At 37.0% G+C, this 23102-nt stretch overlaps 1 protein-coding gene across 1 annotated transcript in view; it reads left to right on the top strand.

The window, feature by feature from the left end:
- The window catches only part of EYS (eyes shut homolog), a 1661361-nt gene that overhangs the window by 1376790 nt on the left and 261469 nt on the right, over positions 1-23102 (top strand). Inside the window, exon 32 of the mRNA XM_060283543.1 lies at positions 22401-22509. Within this exon, the coding sequence (XP_060139526.1) occupies positions 22401-22509 (109 nt within the window). The remainder of the gene's footprint in view (positions 1-22400; positions 22510-23102) is intronic.

The following is a 23102-nucleotide window of genomic DNA, read 5'->3' as shown; positions in this document are numbered from 1 at the left end:
ACTCTGGAGAACAGTATGGAGGTTCCTTAAAAAATTAAAATAGAATTACCATACAACCCAGCAATCCCACTATTGGACATATATCCTGAGAAAACCATAATTCAAAAAGAATCATGTACCACCATGTTCATTGCAGCACTATTTACAATAGCCAGGACATGGAAGCAACCTATGTGTCCACCAGCAGATAGATGAATAGATAAAGAAGATGTGGCACGTATATACAATGGAATATTACTCAACCAATAAAAGGAACAAAATTGATTATTTGTAGTGAGGTGGATGGACCTAGAGTCTGTCATACAGAGTGAAGTAAGTCAGAAAACTAATTCCTATATATGGAATCTAAAACAAAACCAAAAAAAAAATTGGTTCTGAGGAACCTAGGGGCAGGACAGGAATAAAGCACAGATGTAGAGGATGGACTTGAGGACATGGGAAGGGGGAAGGGTAAGCTGGGATGAAGTGAGAGAGTGGCATGGACTTATATACACTACTAAATGTAAAATAGATAGCTAGTGGGAAGTAGCCGCATAGCACAGGGAGATCAGCTCGGTGCTTTGTGACCACCTAGAGGGATGGGATAGGGAGTGTGGGAGGGAGACGCAAGAGGGAAGATATATGGGGATATATGTAAATGTATAGCTGATTCACTTTGTTATACAGCAGAAACTAACACACCATTGTTAAGCAATTATACTCCAATAAAGATGTTAAAAATTATATACATCAGTTAAATAGTTGATTTAATATTGGTTAAATAGTGAGCATAATCCCCTTTGCACTTTACAGTGGTTTGTTAGAATGTTTTTATTACCCTTTTTGAATTGCAATAAATGCAATACTAGAGTTAGATGTCTCCAACAGATTTATGTTGATTATATCAATGTTTCCTGTCAAATTAGACTACACTATGAAAATGCTAAGAAGGAAATACTCTATTGCTTTCTGATCTGTCTCTTTTTAGCCACTTCACAGCTGAGATATTTGTTAAATCAAATCACTTAGATTACCTGTACATCTTAATAAAATGTCCACTGGTAATGTACCATATATACATTCTAATCTCATTCATGCCTGAATTCCATTTTAACCGTTGAACACTTCTAATAGTCAAACTCTTGCCCCTTGTTCTTAGTATTGTTTCATTAAAAAAAAAAAAAAACTTTTCTGCTCTTCATTTGCTTATTGTGGCTGCTTTGACAAAATGCCACAAACTTGGTAGCTTGAAACAACAGAAACTTGTTCTCTCACGGTCTGGAGTCCAGAAGTCTGAAAGCAAGGTGGCAGTCGAATGACCCTCCCTCTGGGGCTTGAGGAAAATGCATTCCTTGCCTCTTGTAGCTTTGGGTCACTGCCAGCCCTCTTTGGTGTTTCCTGATTTCACTCCAATCTCCGCCTCCATCTTCAAAGTCTACCCCTGTCACTCAGGGACTGTGTAAAATTGAATAAATTACTTAACCCCTCAGTTACTCAATTTCCTCAACTTTAAATGGGAAAAATGTTTCTACTTAACTCATGGGGTGGATGTTACTTAATATTTTAAAGTACTTGGAATAATGCTTGGTTCATAATAAATGTGATGTAAATGTTTATTACAGCAAATACTTCCATTATGTTTCAATGTAAGAAGCCATTGCTCATAATAAAAATGGACACCCCATGAAGGTTTCTACCCTTTGCAATGATGTATTCCAGTCTGTCCCAATTGAGTAAGTGTTCTTACAATAGATAGGAGATAGGACAAAGCAGCATGAAGGCACCAGGTGTTGGACTGGGGCTCAAAAAGATGAGAAAATAAAGCTAAAGATGAGAAAATGATATTTCACCTTTTTGTTTGTTTCTATAAGCAACAAAGCTAGGCATTCTTTGAACTCTGTACTTTCATTTTTGCCTCATGAGCCTGGCACTCAAGATGTCCCAGCTTGTGTTCTGTGAGTAAGATCTCCCTGGCATTACCTGCTAACTTAGTTTGAGTGACCCTTGAAGATGTAGCACAAATCTGTCAGCTCCCCTTAGCACTAACCTACACTGCTGATCTGGTGCCTTGGTCCTGATTCCTCTGGTCTCAGTGAAAATTGACCTCTCAGGGAATGGCAGTATCTTTGCTCCCTACCCTCTGTGACAACATTCAGAAAGAACTGCTTTACCCACCTCCACCTCCCCACTGCCTAACAGCTTACATAATAGACATTCATTCATTCGTCTATTGAATGAACAGATCCATTTGAAGTTGTATTTAAGACAATTTACCTGAACACTAATTTCATTTATGCTTTATTTTCCCAGGCAACTTTTTCTTCTATTCCTCAATATTTTACCTCATATTAAAAGCTGCCTTAAATCACTTTTGGATTAAGATTACATAATAAAATTAACATAGATCATAGGCTTTAGAACTTATTAAATTTCTTTGTCATCTTGGACCTCTGAGATTTGCAATAATTTAGTTTTCTTTTTGAATCCAGTAATACAAAACTTTCAAACCATCTCTAACTATCAGTGATTTTTCTCTCCATGTGAGATGATGTGAATTTTGGTTCTACTTGTAGAATTTCATTTATCATCTTCTGGAAAATTTCCAAAGGGTTTAGTGTAATTGTTTTTCTTGTCAGAAACAACTCCAGAAATGTGTTGTCTCTATTGTAAGGGTGAAAAATACATCTTTTTCATCATCCTGATCACTTATCCTAGTAAATACCCCCAATCTTTAAATTAGAAGTGCTCCCATGGAAGCTATTAATAAGAAATAGACTCAACATAAAGGAAGGACTAGTCATTGTTCTTTTAACCATTAAGCCTTATTACAGACATTCATCAGTTCCATTTATTTTCATACTGGTTGAATTTCTAAAATTTTTCTTGTCTGGTTGTCTCCAAATTGAACGTTTGCTTGGGGTAAGAAATTGACTTGGCTTTTCTTCCCTTCCCATCAGAAATTTTAAAGATGGGAAGCCACCTGTGGCAAGGGAGTATAAGAAGGACAATTAGAGTGGGAAGTGGCATATATAACGTCTTAGAAATCATAAAGAAAAAATTATATATAAGAATGAAAAATAGATGTACTTGTCCAGAAAAAATGAAATAAGCTAAGACAAGGGACACTTATAAGGTATGCTAGCTGGCAAAGAAATATGAAAAGAAAGTATTATTGATCTGAGTCTCAGCTCACTGGGATCACACTACAGCCTTTTTACATTTAGAGTGATGAGAATGTTTACAACTTTGGCTCAGAAAGTGTTTCTGAAATTTAAATTCTGTGCATCTCTATTAATCTACTCTTACTTCATAATTTTTAATAAAAGCTGAAATTGTTAATGAATTAATTGGATTAAACATAATATACTATATATATTTTAAGATTAAAATATTTTCTTTTTAAAAAAATCTCAGTTAAAATGCACTGCCAGAAAAATCACATGGTATTAATAATACTAACCATATGGCAACTGGAGTATTTAGAATATAGGAAAACTACACACTCGTTGTTAACATAAGAAAGAATCATCACTCACTGTACCACTTCTAAAAACATGGGACACATGTGACCTTTTCCTGAGGAAAAGTGTCTTTAGCTTCACTCATAATCTAATGGAAGTGAATCTCCACATGCCCATATCATCAGAATTGCTATTTGTTCAAACTTGGTAAAATAATCTATTTTTCAACAAATTGAATTTCTTCATATGCTATTTCAACTTGGGAAACTTTAGTCTCTCAAAATAAAATGTGTATGAAAGTTCAGGTGTTGCAGAGAAAAGAATCAGGAATCAATATATTTTACTCCTGAGTTTTGACTGATTTCTCAGTGGATTTAATACAAATATACCACAAAAATTGCTTAAAATAAATGAATTAAGACAATAGTATTAGAAATGAGGGTAAAATTAAATACTACCTGGTATTTGTAAACTGAATAAGTTTATATTTTAAGTAATATTCTTGGAACCTACATTCATCATCAGTGTAAATTGATCCAACCTAGATCTATAAACTAATAGATTATGAATAAAGCAGATTTTCTTCTGAAATTCCAAATGAAATGCCAACAGTGAAGCTGAGCTTTGCAACTTTCAAAATGCCCTTGTTCCAAGTGAATGCTTACACCCTAATAAGAAATATTCAAGAAACTCAGTGGTGTGCTCGTAAGTGTTTAACAATCAGCTCTCAGAGGAAAAAGCGTGGGACAGTGTGTTGATATGATCTGTAGCTTTTGTCAATTCCCCGGCAAAATACTCTCACCATAGCCAATTTCAAGTTACCAACATGAATTCACTGATATGGAGTTGGGAAGACATGCAAACATCAGCTCTCATGAGCCATTGAAAGCCTGCTCCAGCATACAGTGAAGGTTCTTACTATTACATTCAGATAGGTTAAAGAGAGATGTCAGGTTAAAAAATAGTAACATTTCTGGATGCGAACTTCAATTTGTGCTGTTGTAATGGTCATTATGTGAATGTTTTTATTAGGTAAAGAACGTAAGGGAAGTTTGGCCATCTTCCCTTTCAGAGGAACTACCAGGAAACCGTGAAATCTGTAGAATATGCTGTGGGTTCTATTGTACGTGACTTCGGTAGTGTAGTTAGAAGTACAGTCACAGCTCTTGGGGTATCCCTGATATCTCATGACAGTTGGCTGGACAGTCCCTTGATGACTGCTCTGGTTAATCAAGGGTGTAAATGAGGCTCCTGCTTCAGTGGTCCTCAGGCATCACATATTCTTTTATTATTATCAGTGCTTCACAGGATAATGGCTTGGTTTTCCCTGCAATTTATTAGTAAGTATATTTAGGCTGTCTGTCAGTCAGAGGGAAGGCTAAATAAAACAGTTTAAAAACAATGACCACCTCATGGCAATCATCCAGAGACAGGAAGTCCTCATGACAATCACGCAGTGTTCCTTGCACAAGCTCTTTGTATGGCCAGCCTGGCCACGTGCTTGATGCTCTAAACAAAAAGGGATGCTTCAGGATGCTTTGGTATTTTTCCATTGCTTTTATTTGGCAAAGGGCATTACACTTCAGCTTTTGTGTCTGATCTTTTTTATAGTTTTTACATATAGGTTTGCTGAGTCTCACTCAGCATGTATGTGAGTGAAATGTATGGCTGTGTTGACAGGGTTGTACAGAACCATCATACTCTTCAACAGCATCTTCTTAAATTTGCTCACACAGCCATGACAGTAGCATCAGACACAGGAACCAGTAAGGAAAGCTGTATATCTCTGGACAGTTTCTTCTATATTACCTGATGTGTAAACTTTTAAATATATTTCCCATGTTTTCCTGTAGCAAACAGGGAGCTAAAACAATCACACTATCAATTAGATCCTATCATTTTGGGAACAGATATCTTTTGGTGCCCCTGTCTCTGCCATGTACATTTACTGCCATCTGCTGTTATGAGTCTTCCAACTCAGCTATTCTTCAGAGCTAACTGTCCCAATTCAACTAAAAATTTGGACTGAACATGGAGATCATAGCTGCTAACAATCGAAGTTAACTTCTCCCAGTTCTGAGTCTAGCCTGAGAAGATATTTTAATGAAAGTTCCAAGCTGGAACTCAGTGTGTACACTATCCATTCTCTTCAGAGCAATAATCACAGTTGCTAAATATTAAGGCTGGTATTGTATAGACATGCTTTGCAATGAACTATAGCAGCAATAATTTTTGCACATGATCAAGGGTTTATTGCAGCACTTCTTTTCCTCTTCTTCTCTTAAGTGTTAGTATCAACAAATGACAAGGGATAGAAAAGTCAACATAACGGTTTTAGAATGAGAACTTAAGGACACAGATTTGTGATTCTTTGGATGCAACACTTTTGGATGTGATTCTAAAAAGTTTTTGTTGAGCATTATCAAATTTGTAAGCTTCATATAGATGGGCATCATATTTATAACAAATGCCCTTCTATATGTGCTACCATAGATGTGAAATTCTTGACCTTAATATCATCTTTGAAAATGTTAAATTGAGGATTCTGTTAACTTACATGTTATAAGTTGGCATGTTGTATTATTGCAAGAGATTTGATTTTTCAGCACAGTGCAAAGATCTTTCAAATGCATACGTCTTTTTTAAAATAATTCCATTTTGTTTTAAAGCACATTTTAAATGTAGTTTTCTCATTTAGTAAACGTTTTCTAATTGAAAAAATACTCAAAATATAGTCAAAATAGTAAAAAACATGGGCAAATGTTATTAAGTTTGAGATTCATTTAACTGCTATCTATACTGCAAGTTATCCACATAGAGAACCTGTTCTTGCATTATTTTTAAAAGTCTAATTCAGGTAAATAAAGAAATAAACTTACTGGCAAAGTTAATTCATGTCCAAAATTTAAAATTGGCAAGTTAACATCATTGCTGGGTAATAGCAAAACTTAGCAACAAGAGAAAAGCACAGTTATATTTTGCACATATAAAAGCATTCAGTATTGTCATCAATTTTGCAATATTCTTTAGAAACAGTTTGTCCTGTTCAGTTTTGTTATTGCTATTTCATGGCTTCAGAAATCTGTAGCTACTGTAATTATGCATGACCACTGTTCTGTGAGCCTACAACACAGCACTACAATAGCCCTTTAAACCATTTAATTCCATTATGATTTAATGCCAGTAACTTATAATTTCCCAATTTGAGAAATCAAACATAGGTACCTTGGAGAAGAAAAAAGTCCATACATCGCATTTGTCTCTGGAGAGAAAACAAACTACTTTACTTATGTGCTTATGAAATATGCCACAGGAAAAAAAATATGAGACAGATGCACTGAAATGCCTTTAACAGAAAACAAACCAGAGATGGAAAAAGCCAAAGAAATGAATTTATATCCTGTTAAATCATAAAGGTATTTCCAAATGGTTTGTTTAATTTTTCTTCATTCTGTCACTCAAAAATTAAAGATAACTTTATATTTACATGGTGCTCCTAAGGCAGGGACTTAGTTTGATCTTTGTCATTGTTTTCTTTTTATAAAAAATAAAGTGGGACTTCTAGTTACAATGACTCTCTACCTTCATACTTTGACACACCACCTTAGTGTCAAACACATAGCATCAATAAAGAAAATTTAAAATAGGCTTTTGAAAATATAAAGTCTAGCTCAAAAACAGGATAAAAATCTTCCCAAATGCGAAATGGACAAAAATGCAAATCAGAAAAACAGTTAATACTGCAGACCTGTCAAGATCTAGATCTAGAAACAGGGCAGCTCAGCTTCTCTAGGACAAAGGGTACAAAAGACTCACTCAAGGAAACATGTGATGCTGCTAGATGGCACAGCCAGTGCACAGGGACCCAGCTCCCCCCATCAATGAGCCTGCATCCAATTAGTCAGGTGACATTCTCCCAACTAGCATGCCCACAGTATTCAGCCCACCACAACAGAAGGGCCCAGGCAGCCCATATAGGGTCATCCTTACAGCTCTATAGAGGAAAGTGTGCTGCTGGGCCCCATAGGAGGCCTCCTACATAAAGCCACTTCTCCAAGATTGATAAATGTAACCAACCTACCTAATGCATAGAAATAAACACAGAGAATTAGGCAAAATAAGGGGAGAGAGACATATGTTTCAAACAAAGAAATAAGACAAAACTTCAGAAAAAGAACTAAACAGTGGAGATAGGCAATCTACCTGATAAAAGTAATGATCATAAAGACACTAACTGAACTCCAGAGAGAATTGGATGAACACAATAAGAATTTCAACAAAGAGTTAGAAAATACAAAAAAATAACCAAGCAGAGCTAAAGAATACAATAACTGATATAAAAAATACACTAGAAGGAATCAGCAGTAGATTAGATGATACAGAGGAGTGGATCAGCAATCTGGAAGACAAGTAGTGAAAATCACCCAAGCTGAACAGAAAAAAAGAAGCAAGAACTTTTAAAAATGAAAATGGTTTAAGAGTTCCCTGAGACAATGTTAAGCATACTAACATTTGCATTAAGTGGTCCCAGAAGGAGAAGAGAGGAAGAAAGGGACAAAGAACATATTTTGAAGAAATAATAAATAGATGAAAACTTGCCTAACCTGGGAAAAAAATAGACATCCAGGTCCAGAAAGTACAGAGAGCCCCAAAAAAGATGAACCCAAAGAGGTCCCCAGTAAGACACAATATAATTAAAATGGCAAAAATTAAAGATAAAAAGAGAATCTTAAAAGCAGCAAGAGAAAAACAACTAGTTATGTACAAAGGAACTCCCATAAAACTATCAGGTGACTTTTCAGCAAAAACTTTGCAGACCAGAAGAGAGTGGCACTATATGTTCAAAGAGATGAAAAAAAAAAAAAAAAAAGAAAAGAAAAGAAAAAGAAAAAGAAATATACAACCAAGAGTATGCTACCTGGCAAGGTCATCATTCAGATTTGAAGGAGAGAGAATTTTACAGGCAAGCAAAAGCTAAAAGAGTTAAGCATCATTAAACCAATCTTACAAGAAATGTTAAAAGGAGCTTATCTAAGTGGAAGAAAAAGGCAACAACTAGAGATACAAAACTGATGAAAGGAAAACCTCATTGAAAAAGGCAAACATACAGTAAAGGTAGTGGAGCAACCACACATAAAGCCAGTAGGAAGGTTGAAAGAAAAAAGTAGTAAAATAATCTATATCCACAATAAGTAGTTAAGGAATACACAACATAAAAAGACGTAAAATATGAAGTCAAAAGCATTAAATGTAGGACTTCTCTGGTGGCGCAGTGGTTAAGAATCCACCTGCCAATGCAGGGGACAAAGGTTCGAGCCTGGTCCAGGAAGATCCCACATGCTATGGAGCAACTAAGCCTGTGCACCACAACTACTGAGCCTGCACTCTAAAGCCCGTGAGCCACAACTGCTGAGCCGGCATGTTGCAACTACTGAAACCCACACACCTAGAGCCCATGCTCTGCAACAAGAGAAGCCACTGCAATGAGAACACTTTGCACTGCAATGAAGAGTAACCCCCACTCACCACAACTAGAGAAAGGCCCGCATGCAGCAACAAAGACCCAATGCAACCAAAAATTAATTAACTAATTTTTAAAAACACATTGTTTAAAAAAACACATTAAATGTGCTGGGGGTTAAAAATGCAGGTTGTTAGAATGCATTCAAACTTCAGAGATTATCAAATTTAAATAGTCACATATTATATTATATATGAAACCCATGGTAACCACAAACCCAAAACCTATATAGATACACACACAAAAAAAAAAAAAAATAGAAAGGAATGCAAACATAACACTAAAGACAGTCATCAAATCACTAAAGGGAGCAAAAACAGTAGAAAGGGACAAAAAAGAACTACATAAACAACCTGAAAACAACTAACATAATGGCAGTTAGTACAAACCTATCAATAATTACTTTTAATGTAAATGGAATAAGTGTTCCAATAAAAAGCCATAATGATTAAAGGATCAACTACATAACAGATTACATAATGATAAAGAGATCAATCCAACAAGAAGATATAACAATTGTAAACATATATGCACCCAACATAGGAGTACATAAATACATAATGCAATATTAACAAATATGGAGCAAAATTAACAGTAATACAATAATAATAGGGAACTTTAACACCCCACTTACATCAATGAACAGACAGAAAATCAATAAGGAAACACTAGCCTTAAACGACTCATTTGATCAGATTGCATTAATAGTTATATACAGAACATACTGTCCCAAAACAGCAGAATTCATTCTTTTCCACTGCACATGAAACATTCTCCAAGACAATCACATGCTAAGTCACAAACAAGTTTCAGTAAATTTTAAAAATTCAAATCATATCAAGCACCTTTTCCAAACACAAGTCAATGAGAGTAGAAATCAACTGCAAGAAAAAAAAACACAAACATGTGGAGACTAAATCATATGCTACTAAATAATCAATGGGTCACTGAAGAAATCAAAGAAGAAATTTAAAAATACCTGGAGACAAGTGAAAATTATCACACAATGATCCGAAAATCTATGGAACACAACAAAAGCATTTCTAAAGGGGAAATTTATAGCAATACAAGTCTATCTCAGGAAACAAGAAAAATCTTAAGTAAACAACATAACCTTACACTTAATGGAACTAGAGAAGGAAAACCAACCCCAAGTTAGTAGAAGGAAAGAAGCCACAGAGATCAGAGCAAACATTAAAAAAAAAAAAAAAGGAATCAATGAAAGTAAGACCTGGTTCTTTGAAAAGAGAAACAAAATTGGTAAAACTTTAGCCAGATTCGTGAAGAAAAAAAGAGAGAGGACCCAAATTAATAAAATTAGAAATGAAAAAGAATTGACACCACAGAAATACAAAGGATCATAAGAGATTACTATGAACAATTATGTGCCATTAAGATGGATTTTATTTTAAATGGGGATTAAGAGGTACAAACCTCCAATTATAGAATAAATAAGGCATGAAGATGTAAACAACATAAGGAATATGGTCAATAATATTGTAATGACTTTGTATGGAGAGAAATGGTTACCAGACTTTTGATGGTGATCATTTTGTAACATATGCAAATGTCAAATCACTAAGTAGTACACCTGAAACTAACATAATATTGTATGTCAACCATATTTCAATTAAAAAAAATACATGTGGGCTTCCCTGGTGGCACAGTGGTTGAGAGTTCGCCTGCCAAAGCAGGGGACACGGGTTCATGCCCCGGTCCGGGAAGATCCCACATGTCGCGGAGTGGCTAGGCCTGTGAGCCATGGCCACTGAGCCTGTGTGTCCGGAGCCTGTGCTCCACAACGGGAGAGGCCACAACAGTGAGAGGCCTGCGTAACACATACACACAAAAAAGAAAAGTGACAGATACATATATACAAAGAGAGAGAGAGAGAGAGAGAAAGAAAGAGAGAGAGAGAGCCTGTCATCTGGAATTGTGACTTTTGGCAAACTGCCAGCTCAGGAAGAAAATAGAATGCAACTGAAGTATCATGAGCAGAAGTGCACCAAACAATCTCTCTCAGTTCTGTGAATGGACCTGTGGACCATCAATATCACCACAGGCCAGAACTACTCAAACATCCAGAATCCAAAATTCTAGTTTAGATGCTCAGAGGACCAGGTAGCATTCTCGTTAGGGCAGGCAGAGTTGAGTACAGCACAAGTGCACAGGAGAAAGAGAATAAGAGTGCAGAAAAGGAGAGAAAAACAAAAATATTTTTGACTCAAAATGAGCCTAAACAGCACAATACCAAAACACATGACAACACTGAGAAAGGAAACAAGCAAATCAGCAAATAGAGCATGAATCACCCTAGATAAAATTATTTTTATGGAAAAGTCTGACAAAAACTTTAAAATAAGTATTTTTAGAATACTAGAGAGCACAATTGAATAGCATTCATTTAAAAAAAAAGAAATTACAAAAGCAAAACAGGCATAAATTAAACACCAAAAAATGTGGAAAAGATTCAAAATCTTGGGAATAAAAGATTATATTTATTGAAAATTAAAACTCAATATGTAGACCACTGTGGGGGGAAAACTGGTGTCTAGGGAGAATACAGGACAGAGAATTAAGAGAATGTTCTAAGAAGTGAAAGCAAGATTTAAAAATTTAGAGGACATTTTAACAGGCTTCCAAAAAATATCTAATATGGGTTCTAGAAAAACTCTATAATAAGAGATTTCAGAGAATGTCAAAAAGCAATATTTGAGGTGATTCAGGTGAGAATTTTCCAAAATTGACGGAATACATAATTGTTGAGATCAGACATGTACTCAGAGTATTAAGAAAGATAAATAATGATTAATCCATCCCTAGATGCATTATCACAATTAAAGAGAAAACCTTAAAGCTGTCAAAAAGAAAAGCTAAAGTAACAAAAGAACAGCTTTTAAGTTTTTTTTAATGACTTCATATCAGCAGTAGAATGCAACAAATAATTAGCTACTGTTTAAAGTTCTTTAAAAAATCTAAAATTTTATACATTTTTAAACTATTATTCAAGGGTGATATGACTCTGAATTTATTATCCACAAATTCTCATTACAAGAACTGTTTAAGTTGTATTTAGCAAGAAGATAGATAGATAGAGATAGGTATATCTAGAAGGAAGGTATGGAATACAGGAAAACAGAAAAATATCAATAAAGTATTTAATTATTGATTGCTTTTTATAAAAACTGAACTTATCTTTTAAGAGGTGAAACTGAAAAATATTGTATATTCATTGTCCAAATTTTATAAAATACAAATAAGCAAAAGAAACAAATTGAAAAAATCATTCTCATTCCCAGCATGCAGAGATAGCCACAGATAATGTTAGTGAAAGTAATTCTGGTATTATCTCCATGCATATTTTCATAAAAATAATATATCACCTAAATTGTCTTTATTTCTTCTATTTTATACAAATATCTTCTATGCCATTAATTGCTATTCTACAACTCCTGTTGAAAAACTGGATAACATTCAATTATATAAAATTTCTTGGTTGGTAATTAAATCCATGCTCTGCTGTCTACATTTTTACAACCTTCCCTTGGTTTTGGATATCCTGAACTTCCAGTTTGAGCAGAAACTTCTAAAAATTTTTAAATAAATTGTATTTTCCAAATCAGACTGTTTTTCTTCCAAATTGTTTAGCAAGCATACCTAAAGACTATAAGTCTAAAAAATAAGAATGTTAAAGATACTGAAAAAAATGTCTGTTGCATCAAATTTTAATTTTTAAAATAATTCAACCTAAGTGTTTGATTTTGATTCCATTACAAACAATATTAGTAAAAGTAGATGAACATTTCGACTTGACTGTGTAATGTTTTTCATAAAAATCTCTTTAGAGATCCCTGTCTAGCCAGCAAATAATTGCTTCAACTTTGGATTTTAATATTAGCACTGAATGATTTATGTGTACACTAAATAATGTGATTCTCACCAACCATTTATGAGCTAAGAATGATTATCTCCCTTCTGTGGATAATCACACTTCAGGGAAGAGAGGTTAAATGGTTTGCCTAAGATCACTCAGCCAGTCAATGTATTATCTCAAAATATAATCCTTGAGTCTTTAAATCATTAGACTCAGTTGGCCTCAGCAATACTTGCGAGACATAACGGATATGCACATAGATTTTTCCTCAAATGATTTATGTGGCATAAAGTCTAATTTGTTTATAGAGCATTTTTTTTTCGTTCTTATGACAAAATTTGGTCTGTAAGCAGATATAAGGCATTATAAAAATGAACCTGATAAGAATCCACATGTGGGAAAATCTGTGGTTAAATTAGAGTATCAATTTCCAAAAGAGTACATAGACAAAGCAGATAGTAGAATCAGCCATTTGGTGGAAGGGTCAGGGGAAGAAAGGCAGGAGATAACAGAAAGCACATGGAGTAGAGTGACTTCTTTTGTAGAACTGCAGTTCAGGGTTAGCCTTTAACAAGTTCTGAGTGAAGTAATAAGAGAGCTTATTATTTCTTAATAAGGACGTGTGCATCCCTGACAGCTATTCCCCCATCTCCAGTATAAAATGTCTATATAGGCCCACATCAACTACAATGACAAATGTGCCTCGTGTGTCCCTTCGATATAAAGTTCACGCAAATGGGACTCTAAGAGATTATTCCTAGACCTTAAGAATTTTGATCAGTGATCGATCTATGCTCATTTGCCAGGAACTTCCTTCGTTTTAGCTCTGAAAATTCCTGTGACCTGGAACACCTCTCAGTCCTGAGCATACTGGGGCCGTTGGTCAAAATTAAAATAAAAACTAATTGTGTTCACTGTCCAAAATTTAGAAAATACAAATAAGCAAAAATGTGCATTAAAATTATTAGTGGGAACCTGCTGTATAGCACAGGGAGCTCAGCTCAGTGCTCTGTGGTGACCTAGATGGGAGGGATGCGGGGGTGGGAGGAGGGACTAAGAGGGAGGGGATGTATGTATATATATAGCTGATTCACTTCATTGTACAGCAGAAACTAACACAACATCATAAAGCAACTATACCCCAGTTTAAAAAAAGTATTCATACTTGCATCATGCAGAGATAGCCACTGAATTGTCTTTTTTTTTTTTTAACATCTTTATTGGAGTATAATTGCTTTACAATGGTGTGTTAGTTTCTGCTTTATAACAAAGTGAATCAGTCATACATAAACATATGTTCCCATATGTCTTCCCTCTTGCGTCTCCCTCCCTCCCACCCTCCCTATCCCACCCCTCCAGGCTGTCACAAAGCACCAAGCCAATATCCCCGTGCCATGCGGCTGCTTCCCACTAGCTATCTACCTTACTACGTTTGTTAGTGTGTATATGTCCATGACTCTCTCTCTCCCTGTCACAGCTCACCCTTCCCCCTCCCCATAACCTAAAGTCCGTTGTCTAGGAGGTCTGCGTCTTTATTCCTGCCTTACCCCTAGGTTCTTCATGACATTTTTTTTTCTTAAATTCCATATATATGTGTTAGCATACGGTATTTGTCTTTTTCTTTCTGACTTACTTCACTCTGTATGACAGACTCTAGGTCTATCCAACTCATTACAAATAGCTCAATTTCGTTTCTTTTTATGGCTGAGTAATATTCCATTGTATATATGTGCCACATCTTCTTTATCCATTCATCCGTTGATGGGCACTTAGGTTGTTTCCATCTCCGGGCTATTGTAAATAGAGCTGCAATGAACATTTTGGTACATGATTCTTTTTGAATTTTGGTTTTCTCAGGGTATATGCCCAGTAGTGGGATTGCTGGGTCATATGGTAGTTCTATTTGTAGCTTTTTAAGGAACCTCCATACTGTTCTCCATAGTGGCTGAACCAATTCACATTCCCACCAGCAGTGCAAGAGTGTTCCCTTTTCTCCACACCCTCTCCAGCATTTATTGTTTCTAGATTTTTTGATGATGGTCATTCTGACTGGTGTGAGATGATATCTCATTGTAGTTTTGATTTGCATTTCTCTAATGATTAATGATGTTGAGCATTCTTTCATGTGTTTGTTGGCAGTCTGTATATCTTCTTTGGAGAAATGTCTATTTAGGTCTTCTGCCCATTTTTGGATTGGGTTGTTTGTTTTCTTGTTATTGAGCTGCATGAGCTGCTTGTAAATTTTGGAGATTAATCCTTTGTCGGTTGCTTCATTTGCAAATATTTTCTCCCATTCTGAGGGTTGTCTTTTGGTCTTGTTTATGGTTTCCTTTGCTGTGCAAAAGCTTTGAAGTTTCATTAGGTCCCATTTGTTTATTTTTGTTTTTATTTCCATTACTCTAAGAGGTGGGTCAGAAAGGATCTTGCTGTGATTTATGTCATAGAGTGTTCTGCCTATGTTTTCCTCTAAGAGTTTGATAGTTTCTGGCCTTATATTTAGGTCTTTAATCTATTTTGAGCTTATTTTTGTGTATGGTGTTAGGGAGTGATCTAGTCTCACACTTTTACATGTACCTGTCCAGTTTTCCCAGCAGCAGTTATTGAAGAGGCTGTCCTTTCTCCACTGTACATTCCTGCCACCTTTATCAAACATAAGGTGTTCATATGTGCATGGGTTTCTCTCTGGGCTTTCTATCCTGTTCCATTGATCTATCTTTCTGTATTTGTGCCAGTACCATACTGTTTTGATAACTGTAGCTTTGTAGTATAGTCTGAAGTCAGGGAGCCTGATTCCTCCAATTCCTTTTTTCGTTCTCAAAATTGCTTTGGCTATTCAGGGTCTTTTGTGTTTCCATACAAATTGCAAAATTTTTTGTTCTAGTTCTGTGAAAAATGCCAGTGGTAGCTTGATAGGGATTGCATTGAATCTATAGATTGCTTTGGGTAGTAGAGTCATTTTCACAGTGTTGATTCTTCCAATCCAAGAACATGGTATATCTCTCCATCTATTTGTATCATCTTTAATTTCTTTCATCAGTGTCTTATAATTTTCTGCATACAGGTCTTTTGTCTCCTTAGGTAGGTTTATTCCTAGATATTTTATTCTTTTTGTTGCAATGGTAAATGGGACTGTTTTCTTGATTTCACTTTCAGATTTTTCATCATTAGTATATAGGAATGCCAGAGATTTCTGTGCATTAATTTTGTATCCTGCCACTTTACCAAATTCATTGATTAGCTCTAGTAGTTTTCTGGTAGCATCTTTAGGATTCTCTATGTATAGGATCATGTCATCTGCAAACAGTGACAGCTTTACTTCTTCTTTTCTGATTTGGATTCCTTTTATTTCCTTTTCTTCTCTGATTGCTGTGGCTAAAACTTCCAAAACTATGTTGAATAAGAGTGGTGAGAGTGGGCAACCTTGTCTTTTTCCTGATCTTAGTGGAAATGGTTTCAGTTTTTCACCATTGAGGATGATGTTTGCTGTGGGCTTGTCATATATGGCCTTTATTATGTTGAGGAAAGTTCCCTCTATGCCTACTTTCTGCAGGGTTTTTATCATAAATGGGTGTTGAATTTTGTCAAAAGCTTTCTCTGCATCTATTGAGATGATCATATGGTTTTTCTCCTTCACTTTGTTAATATGGTTTATCACATTGATAGATTTGCGTATATTGAGGAATCCTTGCATTCCCGGAATAAACCCCACTTGATCATGGTGTATGATCCTTTTAATGTGCTGTTGGATTCTGTTTGCTAGTATTTTGTTGAGGATTTTTGCATCTATGTTCATCAGTGATATTGGCCTGTAGTTTTCTTTCTTTGTGACTTCCTTGTCTGGTTTTGGTATCAAGGTGATGGTGGCCTCATAGAAGGAGTTTGGGAGTGTTCCTCCCTCTGCTATATTTTGGAAGAGTTTGAGAAGGATAGGTGTTAGCTCTTCTCTAAATGTTTGATAGAATTCGCCTGTGAAGCCATCTGGTCCTAGGCTTTTGTTTGTTGGAAGATTTTTAATCACAGTTTCAATTTCAGTGCTTGTGATTGGTCTGTTCATATTTTCTACTTCTTCCTGATTCAGTCTTGGCATGTTGTGCATTTTTAAGAATTTGTCCATTTCTTCCAGATTGTCCATTTTATTGGCATAGAGTTGCTTGCAGTAATCTCTCATGATCTTTTTTATTTCTGCAGTGTCAGTTGTTACCTCTCCTTTTTCATTTCTAATTCTATTGATTTGAGTCTTCTCCCTTTTTTTTCTTGATGAGTCTGGCTAGTGGTTTATCTATTTTGTTTATCTTCTCAAAGAACCAGCTTTTAGTTTTATTGATCTTTGCTATTGTTTCCTTCATTTCTTTTTCATTTATTTCTGATCTGATTTTTATGATTTCTTTCCTTCTGCTAGCTTTGGGGTTTTTTTTTGTTGTTGTTCTTCTTTCTCTAATTGCTTGAGATGCAAGGTTAGGTTGTTTATTCAAGATGTTTCCTGCTTCTTAAGGTGGGCTTGTATTGCTATAAACTTCCCCCTTAGAACTGCTTTTGCTGCATCCCATAGGTTTTGAGTCGTTGTGTCTCCATTGTCATTTCTTTCTAGGTATTTTTTGATTTCCTCTTTGATTTCTTCAGTGATCACTTCATTACTAAGTAGTGTATTGTTTAGCCTCCATGTGTTTGTATTTTTTACAGATCTTTTCCTGTAATTGATATCTAGTCTCATGGCGTTGTGGTCAGAAAAGATACTTGATACAATTTCAATTTTCTTAAATTTACCAAGGCTTGATTTGTGACCCAAGATATGATCTATCCTGGAGAATGTTCCATGAGCACTTGAGAAAAATGTGTATTCTGTTGTTTTTGGATGGAGTGTCCTATAAATATCAATTAAGTCCATCTTGTTTAATGTGTCATTTAAAGCTTGTGTTTCCTTATTTATTTTCATTTTGGATGATCTGTCCATGGGTGAAAGTGGGGTGTTTAAGTCCCCTACTATGAATGTGTTACTGTCGATTTCCCCTTTTATGGCTGTTAGTATTTGCCTTATGTATTGAGGTGCTCCTATGTTGGGTGCATAAATATTTGCAATTGTTATATCTTCTTCTTGGATCGATCCCTTGATCATTATGTAGTGTCCTTCTTTGTCTCTTTTAATAGTCCTTATTTTAAAGTCTATTTTGTCTGATATGAGAATTGCTACTCCAGCTTTCTTTTGGTTTCCATTTGCATGGAATATCTTTTTCCATCCCCTTACTTTCAGTCTGTGTGTGTCTCTAGGTCTGAAGTGGGTCTCTTGTAGACAGCATATATAAGAGTTTTGTTTTTGTATCCATTCAGCTAATCTGTGTCTTTTGGTGGGAGCATTTAGTCCATTTACATTTAAGGTAATTATCGATATGTATGTTCCTATTCTCATTTTCTAAATTGTTTTGGGTTCGTTATTATAGGTCTTTTCCTTCTCTTGTATTTCTTGCCTAGAGAAGATCCTTTAGCATTTGTTGTAAAGCTGGTTTGGTGGTGCTGAACTCTCTCAGCTTTTGCTTGTCTGTAAAGGTTTTAATTTCTCCATCAAATCTGAATGAGATCCTTGCTGGGTAGAGTAGTCTTGGCTGCAGGTTTTTCTCCTTCATCACTTTCAGTATGTCCTGCCACTCCCTTCTGGCTTGTAGGGTTTCTGCTGAGAGATCAACTGTTAACCTTATGGGGATTCCCTTATGTGTTATTTGTTGTTTTTCCTTTGGTGCTTTTAATATGCCTTCTTTGATTTAATTTTTGACAGTTTGATTAATATGTGTCTTGGCGTATTTCTTCTTGTATTTATCCTGTATGGGACTCTCTGTGCTTCCTGGACTTGATTAACTATTTCCTTTCCCATATTAGGGAAGTTTTCAACTATAATCTCTTCAAATATTTTCTCAGTCCCTTTCTTTTTCTCTTCTTCTTCTGGAACCCCTATAATTTGAATGTTGGTGCGTTTAGTATTGTCCCAGAGGTCTCTGAGACTGTCCTCAGTTCTTTTCATTCTTTTTTCTTTATTCTGCTCTGCAGTAGTTATTTCCACTATTTTATCTTCCAGGTCACTTATCCGTTCTTCTGCCTCAGTTATTCTGCTATTGATCCCATCTAGAGTACTTTTAATTTCATTTATTGTGTTGTTCATCGTTGCTTGTTTCATCTTTATTTCTTCTAGGTCCTTGTTAACTGTTTCTTGCATTTTGTCCATTCTATTTCCAAGATTTCAGATCATCCTTACTATCATTATTCTGAATTCTTTTTCAGGTAGACTGCCTATTTCCTCTTCATTTTTTAGGTCTGGTCCATTTTTATCTTGCTCCTTTATCTGCTGTGTGTTTTTCTGTCTTCTCATTTTGCTTATCTTACTGTGTTTGGGGTCTCCTTTTTGCAGACTGCAGGTTCGTAGTTCCCGCTGTTTTTGATGTCTGTCTCCAGTGGCTAAGGTTGGTTCAGTGGGTTGTGTAGGCTTCCTGGTGGAGGGGACTAGTGCCTGTGTTGTGGTGGATGAGGCTGGATCTTGTCTCTCTAGTGGGCAGGTTCACGTCTGGTGGTGTGTTTTGGGGTGTCTGTGGCCTTATTATGATTTTAGGCAGCCTCTCTGCTAATGGGTGGGGTTGTGTTCCTGTTTTGCTAGTTGTTTGGCATAGGTTGTCCAGCACTGTGGCTTGCTGGTTGTTGAGTGAAGCTGGGTGCTGGTGTTAAGATGGAGGTCTCTGGGAGATTTTCGCCGTTTGATATTATGTGGAGCTGGGAGGTCTCTTCAGTGTCCTGAAGTTGGCTCTCCTACCTCAGAGGCAGAGCCCTGACTCCTGGCTGGAGCACCAAGAGCCTTTCATCCACACGGCTCAGAATAAAAGGGAGAAAAAGTAGAGGGAATTAGTAGAAGTATGAGGAAAGAAAGAAGGAAAGGAGGAAAGGAGGGAAGGAAGGAAGGAAGGAAGAAAGAAAGAAAGAAGCAAAGAAGGAAAGAAGGCAAGAAGAAAAGAAAGGTGGGAGGGAGGGAAGGAGGAAGGAAGGAAGGAGGGAAAGAAGGAAAAAAGACAGAAAGAAAGAAGATACAGTAAAAATAAAATAAAGTATAATAAAGTTATTGAATTAAAAAATTCTTATTTAGAAAAAAAAAAAAAGGGACGGATAGAACCTTAGGACAAATGTTGGAAGCAAATCTATACAAACAAAATCTTACACAGAAGCATACACATACACCCTCACTAAAAGAGGTAAAGGGGGAAAAATCATAAATCTTGCTGTCAGAGACCACCTCCTCAATTTTGGATGATTCGTTGTCTAAAGGAGGGAAGGAAGGAAAGAAAGGAAGGAAGAAAGAAAGAAAGAAAGAAAGAAAGAAAGAAAGAAAGAAAGAAAGAAAGAAAGAAAGAAAGAAAGAAAGAAAGAAAGAAAAGTATAATAATGTTATTAAAATTAAAATTGATTATTAAGAAAAAAATTTAAAAAAAAACCATGGACGGATAGAATCCTAGGACAAACGGTGGAAGCAAGACTATACAGACAAGATCTCACACAGAAGCATACACATTCACAAAAAGAAGAATAGGGAAAAAAATCATAGATCTTGCTCCTAAAGTCCACTTCCTTAATTTGGGATGATTGGTTGTCTATTCAGGTATTCCACAGATGCAGGGTATATCAAGTTGATTGTGGAGCTTTAATCCGCTGCTTCTGAGGCTGCTGGGAGAGATTTCCCTTTCTCTTCTTTGTTCTCACAGCTCACAGGGGCTCAGCTTTGGATTTGGCCCTGCCTCTGCGCGTAGGTCGCTGGAGGGCGTCTGTTTTTTGCTCAGACAGGACGGGGTTAAAGGAGCCGCTGATTCGGGGGCTCTGGTGCACTCAGGCCGGCGGGTAGGGAGGGGCACGGAGTGCGGGGCGGGCCTGCGGCGGCAAAGTCCGGCGTGACTCTGCACCAGCCTGAGGCGCGCTGTGCGTTCTCCCGGGGAAGTTGTCCCTGGATCCCGGGAACCTGGCAGTGGCGGGCTGCACAGGCTCCGCGGAATAGGGGTGTGGAGAGTGACCTGTGCTCGGACACAGGCCCCTTGGTGGCGGCAGCAGCAGCCTTAGCGTCTCCCGCCCGTCTCTGGGGTCCGCGCTTTTAGCCGCGGCTCGCGCCCGTCTCTGGGGTTCGCTCTTTTAGCCGCGGCTCGCGCCCGTCTCTGGAGTTCCTTTAAGCAGTGCTCTTAAACCCCTCTCCTCACGCACCAGGAAACAAAGAGGGAAGAAAAAGTCTCTTGCCTCTTCGGCAGGTGCAGACTTTTCCCCGGACTCCCTCCTGGCTAGCCGTGGTGCACTAACCCCTTCAGGCTATGTTCAAGCCGCCAACCCCAGTCCTCTCCCTGCGCTCCGTCCGAAATCGAAACCCGAACCTCAGAGCCTCAGCTCGCAGCCCCGCCCGCCCCGGCGGATGAGCAGACAAGCCTCTTGGGCGGGTGAGTGCCGGTCGGCACCGATCCTCTGTGCGGGAATCTCCCCGCTTTGCCGTCTGCACCCCTGTTGCTGTGCTCGCCTCCGCGGCTTCGAAGCTCCCCCCTCCGCCTCCCGCAGTCTCCGCCCGCGAAGGGGCTTCCTAGTGTGTGGAAACTTTTCCTCCTTCACAGCTCCCTCCCACTGGTGCAGGTGCCGTCCCTATTCTTTTGTCTCTGTTTTTTCTTTTTTTTTTTCTTTTGCCCTACCCAGGTACGTGGGGAGTTTCTTGCCTTTTGGGAGGTCTGAGGTCTTCTGCCAGCCTTCAGTAGGTGTTCTGTAGGAGTTGTTCCTCGTGTAGATGTATTTCTGGTGTATCTGTAGGGAGGAAGGTGATCTCCGCGTCTTACTCTTCCGCCATCTTCAAGCCCTCCCTCTGAATTGTCTTTTGAAATTCTGTTTTAAAAGTATGTCAAGTACTTCCGTATGTGTACCTTTTCATTTGATTGCATCGTTCTATAAACTCTGATAAATTTTCAACTGTGTATTGACCATTTCTGCCACTCATTCTACAAATTCCCTTAACCTTCTACTCTTGGTTATCTCTGAGACAAAGTACTACCTGGTATATTAGCAGCTTGCCTTCTGAGTTCTGATAACTGTATCACACTGTAATCTCACAGCTCCCGGTTATGCAGCCATTCATTTCTTATTCCATTTCTATCTCCCCCATAGGCTAGGGAGGGGAAATTTCTACCTAGGGAGTTTAACATCATTTAACATCAATGTTACGTGTCCAACAATCTCCTACATGAATGAGAACATATGTCAACCACAGTGAGCACTTAAAAGTTATCAATAACTACTCATACACAGAAAGCTCTTTTTGTTCTGTGTGGGTTTAACTTTCTGAAAGCATTTCAACTCCTGATTTAAAGACAGGAGGAGAGAAGGAAAATAAAAGGCGCTGTTAGAAAAGAAATATATCTTTATCTATCCTAAAATGTTCAGACTTGGTTGAGACGATAGTTTAGGATTACTGTGATCCAGAATGTACCTCTCTCCTTGGAGTACTTACCTATGTGCAAAGTTATCCTCTTCTTACCAATAACACATACAGTAATGGCCTCTTCTGTTTTATTTATAGCTACACAATGCCTGTTGGCAGCCCTAGGGTTGCTTGTATGATTGAAATGGCTGCAGATGGAAAACCTCCAATACGGAAAGAAGACACCAAGATACCTCATGTGTCCCAGGTAGATACGCAAATATCCAGTTTCAAACATTACCAAGTGTGCCCTCAATATTTCAAAGTGTTTAAGTTACTAAGCATTAGTCATATTTCTTTAGAGAACAGATTCCTTGTAAAAAGCTCTCAACAAAACACCAGAATATTCATCTCTGATACTTTAGGTATAATTAAATATATTTAATACTGCCTGTCACTATAAAAGTTTTATTAAATTTTAACAACTCTCACACTTTGCATATAATATGCTTTATTTTAATAAAACAGCTCAGGAATGGGGAAAGATTAGCAAGATACAAAACAGTGCTTAAAAACTTACACTTTTATAGTCTATGCTAGTGCTTGCGTTATGCTGTTTAAAGTCCCTTTTCAGGGTTTTAGATTTACAGGAAACTTTTCTTAGAAACAGTGAATGAAGCTAAATTGAAAGAAGAGAGGATGTCTGTCCCTCCAGAGTCAAGGCAATTTGCTGAATTCTCTTCATTTTTATGATGTTGTTGGCTACATGCTTCTTAGTATGACTTTACAGCAATACATTTAAGATAAAGAATTTCTGATCCATTTGATCATCATGGAGAGTTAATTTGTATAATTAGAGCT

The sequence above is a fragment of the Globicephala melas genome, chromosome 14, assembly GCF_963455315.2.
Source record: "Globicephala melas chromosome 14, mGloMel1.2, whole genome shotgun sequence".
In the NCBI taxonomy this organism is placed as follows: Eukaryota; Metazoa; Chordata; class Mammalia; order Artiodactyla; family Delphinidae; genus Globicephala; species Globicephala melas.
The sequence above is the reverse complement of the archived record's forward strand: the minus strand, read 5'-3'. Positions and strand labels throughout refer to the sequence as shown.